Raw genomic sequence first — 11,292 nt, 5'->3', positions numbered from 1 at the left:
TGTATCCCTATTTAAACGATTTGTTTTTCCCTTCCCCTCCACAAATTATAACAAGATCAAATACAGTGAAAGCAGGGTTATACTGTGGAGGAGGGACATACAAAGCAAAAAAGAAATAATATTATAAATGTGTTAGAAACAATCGCATGAAAGAAAAAACATTTGAATACATATCTTAGGGTTCATTTCCCTAACATCACCTTATCTGACTTTTCTGCTTGACTCAGACATATACTAGCTAGTTATTGCAAATAAGGGAAACCATGGGACCTATGTTTTTTTGGGCCTGGCTTACTTCAGTTAACCATTTGTATGCCTTATTTTAAGAAATCTGTACTTATACCAACTGCTTATTGTATATTAAGGTATTTGTTGTTCTGCTATCATGTGGGTTTTCTTTCTTTTTTTTTTTCATTTTGAGCCCAGGCTGGCCTTGAACTTGTCTCACCCTCCTACATTGTGGCCTTACAGGATAGTGCATTCATACTCAGTTTCTCCAATGTATGTTCTCAATGCTTTTTTGAAAAATGAGTTGACTGACTTTAGGGTTTGAGGTGTGGCCCAACCAGTAGAGTGCCAATCTAATAAGCATAAAACCATGAACTCAAATTGCATTAGCATCTCTCTCTCCTCCAAGAAGTGTTTGGGCTGGAAGACTTAAACAATATTTTGCCCGCCTAATAAGCATAAAACACTGAATTCGTACCTTCCTACCATGATCCCCACTCCCCACACAAAATCACATACATGTTAGGCTTTACTCCTAGGCCCCTGTATTTTGTTCTATATGTCTAAGTAAGTGCCTGTATTTTTTTAAAATGCCAACAGTAAGCTATTTATGCAAATGAGTATGTTTTGAAATAAGGTGTCATATTACCTCTTTCTTTATTCTTTTTGGCAAGTTGTTTTAGTCATTTGTACATAATTGTGCCGTCATATAAATTCTAGAATTTTTTTTGGTTTTTTTGATTATTCTGTGAAGAATGCTGTTGGTATTTGATAGGGACTGGATTGAGTCTGTAAGTTGCTTTAGACAGTTCAGACATTTTAACAATATTGGTTCTTCCAATCCAGGATATGGATATCCTTTTACTTTTTTGTGTCCTTTTCAATTTCTTTCAATAATGTTTTGTATTTTCATTTTATATTTGTAGACATCTTTCATCTCTTTGGTTAAATTTATACCTAGGTATGTTGTGTTATTTGTTGTAGCTATTGTAAACTGGATTGCTTTCCTGATTTCTATTTCAGGTATTATTGATTTTTATGTGTTGAATTTGTATCCTGCAACTTTGCTGAATTCATTTAATAGTTCCAATATTTTCTGGTGTAGTTTTTTTGGTTCTCCACAAATAAAATCATTTCTTTCTTTTGCCTAACTGTACTTGGTAGGGCTTCAAGTACTGTGTTTAGTAAGCGTTGGAAAAGTTGGTATCTTTGTCTTGCTCAAGAAAGTGGAAAGAAACCTTTCAGCTCTTCTCTATTCAATATAATATTAACTACTGTTTTTTTTTTATAATAGGCCTTTAATATGTTGAGGTAAGTTTTCTGTATGCCTAACTCCTCTAATGTTTATCTTATGAAGGCATGTTGAATCTTATCAATATCTTTTCTGTATGGAGATGATGTTATGGTTTTAGCCCTTTATTTTACTGACATGGAAAATGTTTTCTGATTTGCATATTTTGAATCATCTTTGTAGCCCAAGGATGAATTCTAGTTGATGAATGCGAATGATCACTTCAATGCCTTGCCTTGCTTTATCTAGTTTACTAATATTTTGTGAATGATTTTCAGTTTAGTAGTATTTTATGAATAAGGATATTGGCCTGGAAAGTTTTGTTTTTGTTCTTATTATTTGGTCCTTATCTGGTTTGGTATCAGGTTAATGCACTAATGCTAGACTCATAGAATGGGTTGGGAAGACTGCCTTTCTTCGTGGGGAATAACTGAAGAACTGGTGTAAGTTCTTCTTTCGATGTTTAGTTGAATTCAGCAGTGAAAGCATCTGATCCTGGTCTTTTCTTTGCTGGGAGGCTTTTTTCATACTATTTCTGTTCGTATTTTCTATTTTTTCAGGGTTTAACCTTGTTAAGGTGCGTGTACCTAGGAATTGGTCTACTTTTAGATGATCAAATTTGTTGGAATATACTTGTTCTATTTAACAGCCTTGTATGATCTTTGTGTTTCTGTGGTAAAACTTGTGATGTTTTCTTTTTCATTTCTAATTTTATTTATTTTAAAGGAAAATTGTTTTGTAGATTTCCAAGGGAGGAAGTAAGAGAAAGAAGATGGAATGGCCCTATGATACCTGTGGATCATGAACTGGATATTTTACTGCTACTTTATAGCCAAGTAGAGAGAATGCAAGTAGCATGCTGGAGGCAGGTAGTAAAAAAAAGGTAGAAATTTTTATGAAGTTGAAGAACACTGTAGAAAATGCTATTAATGGTCAAGTAAATAAACCACTTGTGAGGATATCTTGTAGTCTCCTTTCTAAGAGAGCATTATATGCGATGGGCACAGAGATGAAGGCATAATGGTGGATGAAGAGTCAGTTAGGTATGGTCTAAGCATTGTTATTATTGAGTGTAAACTCATTATGTACTATCTTACCTATAGAACCAGATATCTGATGGTGATAGCTTAATCTCATCACCATTTCTCATCATTGTGAAGACGATGAAAGAAACACCATTCCTTACCAGTACTCCCATCACCATTTCTATCATTTTCTATTTTCTCTAAGAATATACACTTTTTTTTTAGTTTTTTTGCTTCCCATCTATCATGATTCTGCCAGATCCTGAATGGTAGAATTACTGAATGGCTATATATTAGGATGATATTGCTGATTGAGGACCTCACTTTAAGAAAAAAAATTGCTGAAACAGCAACGTAAACATTTGAGGCTCTCATTCTTAATGATTCTGATGAAACTGAGCAGCTTTATAGTAGAAGAGAAAGAAGTTTAGAGGGACCTGAGAAACTTTCTTGCTATACTATGTATTTGAAAAATTAACAAATTTTTATGACCCTATATAATGAACATATATAAAAATTTGATTTTCAACTGACAAGAAAATTTTGAGTTCACTACTTACACTTGATTAGTTTAGTAGCTTGTTGATAAAAGTGTATGAGTGATAGACAATACGGGAAATAAGTAATAAATATTTATTTTTCCCTAAACAACCACAGAAACAAACACTCTGACCTCCACCCTTGCATGCTTGCTGTCTCACATATACACTAACATATTTTAGCTAACCTTCCTCTCCCCATTGTCTGTTAAATATATGTGTCAGCTGGAAGTAATTCTGTAATATAGTCTATTTGGCTAGAGAATATTGAGATGGGACTACAGGAGAAATAAGCTAGGGATGTAGTTCTGTGACAGAACACTTGTCTATCACATGCAAGGCACTTGTTTCAGCAAAAAAAAAATATATAAAATGAACTAGATGTAAATAAGACAGAGAGAGATACAGGATTAAGTCCTGAGTGGAAACAAAAAAAATTTAGTTGCTTTTAGTGGATTTTGGTTCTATGAGGGAGAATTTCTGTTAGAAGGAAACTTAAATATAATTATCTGAGAAAAATAGTGTTATGAATAAAGCTGGGCAGTGAAAGGACTCTAGTTGACCTTTGCTGATTGTGGATGTTGAGAATCTGAGTATCACTTCCTATTTTAAAAAGCCAAAGAAGGGAAGATATTCTCTTTTCTTGATGCATGCTACAGACTTACATTCAGCATTCAGATCTTTGATTTGTAGCTTGAAAGAGTGATACAAAGATTCCCAATTAGTTTGAGATTAATAGTTGAAGTGGCAGCTATCAAGGTGAGAATTCAATGATATGAAGTATCCACTAACAATCTCTTGAAACTGCCCCAAGAAAGCTTTTAATGAAAAATATAGAAGGTATTATTTTTTTACTTAACTGATGCAGTATGATATCAATGATCATTTAAAGGCAACTTACTGTTTCCTAATACTTTGCTTTGAGATAATACTGGGTTAAGAAGATGGCTGAACAACTCTTTAGGTCTTTGCTAAGAAATAGAGCGCAATTTTTTCCTCTTAGCTAAGATCTTCTGCTTTGCTTCCCTCTCAATCTCTTCTCTTCTCCAGACAGTTCCTGACTTGAGCCATTTGATTGCAGCATGATTTGAATGCTGCCCTGTGTAAGAGATAGACTGTTCCATAGCTGCCAGGAAAACTACTGTTATATGTGGCCTCATTCAAATACGCTAGTTGTTAATACTAGAGTCCTATCAAGTTATCCATATCCTGCCATTAAACAACAAACTAATACTGTAGGTGTAGCAGCATTGGGAGAAACCACTAGATTCTGGCCCACAATATTATGGTAAGTAAGTGTGCAAAGATTTATGTCATTTATGTCATTATGGGGGTTTGAACACAGAGCCCTGATCTTTTGAGAAGTTCTTGGAAGACATTCTACTGTTGAGCTATGCCTCTAGTCTTAAAAGTCTTATTTTAAGTTAATCATTTGGGGCTTCAAAAATGGAAATGTTGGTGTAGGTATAATCATATTGTATTTACATAATATTCTATTGCAAATTCTACCACAAATTCTTCGCAAATTTTATAAGTGATTGCTTTTAGAGTCAGCAAGAGAAGCTTTTGTTCCTTTATACTTGAGAAAGGCAAGGTAAATCAAAATATTTAGAAATGACATAAATTATCATTTACCAAGCAGTAAAAATCTGCAAACACTGAAAAACTAATATCCTTGGTAATAAATTTTTGTCCTTATAAAAATACAAAACAAAACAATTTTATACAATAGTTGGGCTATTCAAAGTTTGTTCGATCTAATATTACTAAAAAAATAGAAGGTTACTATAGTAGGAAAGAACACATGAGGTTCACATTTGAAGATAATGTGAGTCACATATGTGCTAAAGGCACAAGGCCTCTATACTTTGAGAGCAAGCATCCCAAAATGTGTTCAGTAGATAAGTACTTCATATGCTGACTTCAAAGAAAAGTCTCCATTTGAAACAGTTTCAGAATAAAACCTAAGAGAAGTAAAATTAAGCCCAGATAGTTGCTTCAAATAAACTAAGTCATCAGTATTCCATATATCTTTACTTTAGCACTGTTTTCTAAATTGTGATAAGGTATTTGTTTACATATATAAATTAAACAGCATAGAACACCAAGTCTTGAAAATAATTTTGATCTTAGATTATTATCCTGAATAAATATTAGTACATACATATAATTTCAGATAATATAAATAGTTTTTATTCTATTTTAAGTACTCATCTGATACTTTTTACATTTGGATAAGGTTTGAGTCTACTAGTCGTCAGTGAAACTATTATTTGTAAAGAAATAGAAAGTCCTGGAAAAAAATACATCAAATGAAGTAAGTCAGGCCCAGAGAGACTCAGGATGCATGCTTTTCTTTGTATATGGAAACCAGAATTAGCTTATACTTATAAGCCATGTTGGGTGGCATGCAAGTGTGTGTAGGCAAATGTGTTAACTGAAATATTGTAGACTCAAGAGAAAAGTGAAATAATGTCATTCCTTAGAAAGTCCAAGTCCATGTTCAACAAAATTAACAAGAAGCAGGAAGCAAGTACTTGAAAGGGGTAGGATGGAGTCAAGGCATATGGAGTGGACAAATGAAGAGAAGAAAGGGACAATGCAGTCAAGAATCTATTGTCTGCCCTACAAAATTAAGAAAAGTGAGGGAAAGGTTTTGTAGGGGAGGGATGTGTGAGAATGTTGAAAGAAGTGACGCTGATCGAGATATATTGTATTCATACACTACTTTGTTAAATGACAACTCCTTTGTACAAGGATTTAAAGATAATAAAAAATAAAGCTGCTGAAGAGTGAAAAAAGGGATAGGTAAAGGAGAAATAGATGTTGAATGTTGAAAGGGGTGATTGATCAAGATACGTTGTACTCATAAACTACTTTGTTAAATGGCGAGTTCTTTGTTCAATTATTTAAAGATAATAAAAATAAATAAACAAATAAATAAAAAGAAATATCTGTTATGATTATATACTAATGTACATACTCAGTACTATTCAACAGACCTACTAACTTAATGAAATATGCAGGTGACCTATTACTTGAGCCTAATTCCAGGGCCTTTTGCAGTGGATGTTTTCAAGGTAGGTATGCTTTCAATTTATGTCTGAGCTGTGGTTTTCCTACTCTTGCTTCCCAAGTTGCTGTGGACGATAACTGTGTGCCACTGTGCCCAGCCATTTTCTCCTGTACTTAGCCATTGTTTGAAACTAAGTCTTGTAAACTTCCTTTTTCCTGGGCTGGACTTAATCTGTATCCCCCAATTGATGCTTCTCAAGTATCTAGGATTATAAGTTTAAGCCACCATGCTTACAATAATTTAAAAAAAGTATCCGTGTTTTTTAAACTAAACAATGATTATGCTAAATATGTTTAATTAAGTTCCATGTTGGCACTAAAAATTATGAAACTTAGTTGAATATAAAATACTCATCACGATTATGCCAAATGGAAAAAATCAAAGGATACATAAAGTAAATGTGTAGTGAAAAGATACTGGAAGGAAATTCACCAGGATATTAATAGTGATACGTTATAGTGACAGAATGTGTTTCCTCTTGAATTTTTCCAGTGTACATTATTTTGTATTTTATTATAGAATAAAAATATAACAAAATGTGTAGTTATACAGAAAAGGATTTCCACATGTTTACAATACATTGCAATTGACCTCATAAAATATATACTTGTTATTATAATGTAATATAACGCAATGTGGCATCATAAGAAGCAGATAATAAAATATATTGTTTACCTCTCTTTCATCCATATTCAACCACTGTTTTGGATCTTCTTCAGTAGCTAAAAAGGCTATCAACTCTAAAGCAGTAAGTCGAGTTTGACGTCTAGACGACACAAATATTAAAACAGGCTTGGCAGGAGAGTGACTTCTAATTGCTGTGTAAAGATATTGAGAATAGAACATTAAGCACCATTCACATTAGAATGTAAATTTCATGGTATCAAATAGAAGTAGGATATGGTAGCCCAGAATCTCATCACTTTGGAGGCTAAGACAGAAGGATTTTGAGTATCAGGCTAGTCTGGGGTCTAGAGTGAGATACTGTTTCAAAAATGAAACAAGCAAAAATATATTAAAGGGAAACATTAAAAAATGTAAATAAATTAGGCAGAGTCCCAATTGGATAATGAAATTTTGTTTTAATTTAGGTACTAAATATTTCCAATGGAATGTTGAACAGAAGACAGGAAAGGTAGGTTGCTAGCCTTATCTAAGAAGTATATTGCACTATGGCCCCAGGACAGGGAAGATTTAATTAGGTCAGCTCCAAATTCTATCTTGTGCTTTCAGAGAAGGGGAATTCACATGCTACAACTCTCCATTAAGATCTATAAAAATAGTTCTGTATTCTTTACTTGTGTTTCTGAGGTATTTCTACTTGCCTAAAAAGTGGTTTTAGGATGTATAGAAGAGGTAGAAGAATGAAGAGAAAAGGGGAGAGAACACAGGCAAAAATTCATTGTATATACCACAGAACTTAGAAATATAAAGGAAGGGTTGGGTTGAAGGTGGTGAAGATGTTGAAGTGGTGACACAGATCAAGATTCATTGTACACACAAACTGTTTTGTTAAATTGCAAAAAAATTCAATATGTGACCTAAAATTAAGATAGGTAAGGCAAGAGGTAGTTTGAGGGGGGCAAGTAAGAATGTTGAAAGGGGTGACATTGATCATGATGCACTGCATTCATAAACTGCTTTGGTGAATGGCAACTCCTTTGTACAACTACTTAAAGATAATACAAATATATAAAAGAAAGTAAAGTCTGTAGGGTTAGAAAAATGCCCAAGACCACAAAAAATTTGTTTTTTTGGCTTGTTACTAGTAGATAGAAAATTTAGGAAGAACAGGTAGGAGACAAATCAGAAGAACGCTCCCCCCCCCAGGTTTTTAAAAACGTATGTGAGGTTTCAAGTAAGAGGATAAGAGAAGACAGAAATGAGCTAAAGAGGATGCCAAGCTTAAATACATATCTGAGAAATGCACAGTGAGAGTCAAACAGATGAAATGAATACTTTAAAATCTGAATAAGATTACTAAAGGAAATACTCTTAATTCCAATGTTTAAAAATACCACTTGTAGAACCACATAAATCATTTGAACTAACTGGAAATGAAGTTTTTTAGTTTATAGTCATGTCTACACAGTTCTCTTAAAATAGTCAGAGATATTGAAAAAAACATATGAAAATGGTCAGCTTGCTTGTAATTTCTTTTTTGAAATGTGAGCTGAAGAATTATTGGCTGAAAAATTAAGGTTTAAAAGGTTGGCATGACCTTTGCTATTTTTAATCCCTTAGCAGTGAGAAATATTATAAAACCATATTTTCAAACTCAAAAAATGTAACAATCTAAGTGTAGTAAATACTTTATAAGGATAGAAACAGTGCTAATATATTAAAAGGTGAATGCCTGGTGCTAGTGGCTCATGCCTATAATACTATCTATTCAAGGAGGCTGAGATCTGAGGATTGTGGTTCGAAGCTAGCCAAGGCAGGAAAGTCCATGAGCTTCTCTCTCCCTCTCTTACTTTTGTTTTCTCTCCCCGTCTCTCTCTTTCTCTCCTTCTCCCTCTCTCTCTCTCTATAAACATTCTCTCTCCATATACACATACACAGACACACACATAGATACACACACACATAAGATCTTCAAGTAATTGAATGAAAGAACTTCCATCTAACAAAACAGTTTATGAATACATATATTTTGATCAATGCCACTCCTTTCTACATTCTCATTTATTCCTTCCCTACCCACCCCTTTCCTCACTCTTCTTAATTTTGTAAGATATGCATTGGATTCCTGACTGTATACTTTCCCTCTTCCCTTCTTAATTTTTCTACCCCTTTCTCTTTGACCCCACCCCATCTTTTTCCAGTACCCACTTTTTGGACATTATACCAGTTGTAAAGAAATGGAAAGATCTAGAAAAAAGTATGTCAAGTGAAGTAAGTCAGGCCCTGAGAGACAAAAGATGTACGTTTCCCTTATATGTGGAAGCTAGATTTAGCTTACAAACTTTTAAGTAAATGTTAGGTACTATGTGAGTGTGTATACCATGTATAAATTGAAATATAATAGATTCGAGGAGAGCCTACATTTAATTTCTTAGAAAAGCAAAGTCAGGGCTGGGAAGGTGGCTCAGTGGTAGAGCGCTTGCCTTGCATGCATGAGGCCCTGGGTTCGATTCCTCAGCATCACATAAGCAGAAAAAGCTGGAAGTGGTGCTGTGGCTCAAGTAATAGAGTGCCCAGGCCCTTTAAGTTCCAGAAGTGGTGCTAGAGCAGAGGCGCGCGTGCGCGCACACACACACACACACACACACACACACACACACACACAAGTATTTTGCTGATTAACTCTTGATTTTCATAACACAAAATGCTTCATTTCTATCAGTGTCATGAAGTCATTCTTTAAATAGATAAAAACAACCGCTATGCGGCATAGGAAAAATAGATTCATTTATCTTATTTTTCACTCATCACATATCAGAAAATTATAGATTATAAGTGACAAATCTATGATAAGTCATATTAGAAATACAACGTTTGAAACACATGTATTACTACTGCAATATTGGTAACATTTGTACTCACAATCATGAATGGATCTATCTCTTTTTTAAGCCTCAACATTTAATGGATTTTTGCTGCTGCAAGAACAGGTGTGGCTGAACAGCTCATGGCAGATTTATTGATCATTAGTGATTTTGTACAATGCTTCTGTGGAGGTGTAAATAATCTAAACTACCAAGATTGGTCTCTAGCTCACAATCAATACTTTGCTTCTGTCATAAGGCTAATTACAGCAGCTAAAAAGTCACCTCACAACTGTCACCTCACAGTCAACAGCAGTTCACATCAGATAATTTATTTTGCAGGTTATTTTTAATTGATACCATAAATATTCCTTATGCAGTCTAAATAAAACAAGTTTCAATAAAATAAGTGCTATTTTTAACTCTTTTCTCTTTGCCTAATTTTTTAGAAAATAAAAAATAAAAAAGCTCCTAACTAGCATAAGAATACACCTTAAATGATAAAGTAAGAATTTTTTTAGAGGCTGGGAATGTACAGCGCTCTCAAGACTCTGGATTTAACAAAGACTTAGTTAGTTTCTAAACACACATACTTTTATCCTATGGCAAAGACATTTCTATTTGTGAAATATCTCAAGTGTCAATACATATTTATATTCCTTCACAATTGTAAAGTAAATAGCTTTAGATTATTTGTATAAGTTGGGGGACTTCTAAAGCTAAACCACTATTTGATGGCTACCATCCAGAACAGTTACTGTTTCAATTCACAAATCTAAAGCTTACCCTGAAATGCAGGCTTGTTCATACTAGCCATGCGAGGACAGTAATGTTGACCTGGGAAACCTTGAATGTGCACTTCTAGAGGAACAGGGCGTACTGATGGTCGGAAGTTGAACAAGCCCATCTACAGAAAATATGTGAGAAGTTATTTTCAATGTTTGTATTTAAAGAGGCATCAAAACATAGATTTAAATATAAAAGTTGTTGCTAAATGACTAATGTATCTACCAGTCTTCCACATACCTGCTTAATATTGAGCCAGTCAGCAAGGTCTCTGGCATTAGCTAATGCAGTAGACAGCCCAACTATTCTAACAGGCTTTTCTGTGTGTGATGAGATGAAATTTGTTCGAGATACAATGACTTCCAGAACAGGACCTCTTTCTTCCCCTAAAAATCGTACAAGAAATATCAACGATTTAACAAATCCATGCTGGCTGTTGGAGTATAGCGTTAGCAGTTTTTTCAAAACAAAGAACAATTAGGACTAACATATGTTCAAGCAATCCCTCTTATAACATGCTGAAAATAATATATATTTATGTATATATATATATATATAATGTCCACTGCAATATTATTCATAAAAGCTAAGAAACAGAAATAACGTAAATGTCCATTAACAGATGAAGGAATAAACAGGAATAAACACTGTGCCGTAGCACAGTGAAATATTATTAAGAAATTAAGGAAAAAGAGAATGCACCAAGAGCATGCTGGCTCAAGTTTATAATCCTAGCTACTCAGAAGGCTGACATCCAATAATAATGTTAGCAGCCCAGGCAGACAAGTCTGTGAGATTCTTATTTTTAAGTAACCAGCAAAAAGCCAAAAGTAGAGGAATAGCTCAAGTGACAGAGTAC

The 11,292-nt window shown here is 34.0% G+C and overlaps 1 protein-coding gene across 1 annotated transcript in view; it reads right to left on the bottom strand.

Moving 5' to 3' along the window:
- The window catches only part of Ascc3 (activating signal cointegrator 1 complex subunit 3), a 233,091-nt gene that overhangs the window by 83,696 nt on the left and 138,103 nt on the right, over positions 1 to 11,292 (bottom strand). The window contains exons 28-30 of the mRNA XM_013022420.1: positions 10,674 to 10,819; positions 10,434 to 10,554; positions 6,835 to 6,977 (exon numbers count right to left, since the gene is read on the bottom strand). Coding sequence (XP_012877874.1) covers positions 6,835 to 6,977; positions 10,434 to 10,554; positions 10,674 to 10,819 — 410 coding nt within the window. The remainder of the gene's footprint in view (positions 1 to 6,834; positions 6,978 to 10,433; positions 10,555 to 10,673; positions 10,820 to 11,292) is intronic.

The sequence above is a fragment of the Dipodomys ordii genome, unplaced genomic scaffold (genome assembly GCF_000151885.1).
Source record: "Dipodomys ordii isolate 6190 unplaced genomic scaffold, Dord_2.0 Scaffold62, whole genome shotgun sequence".
Classification (NCBI taxonomy): Eukaryota; Metazoa; Chordata; class Mammalia; order Rodentia; family Heteromyidae; genus Dipodomys; species Dipodomys ordii.
This window is presented reverse-complemented; position numbering and strand designations above follow the sequence as displayed.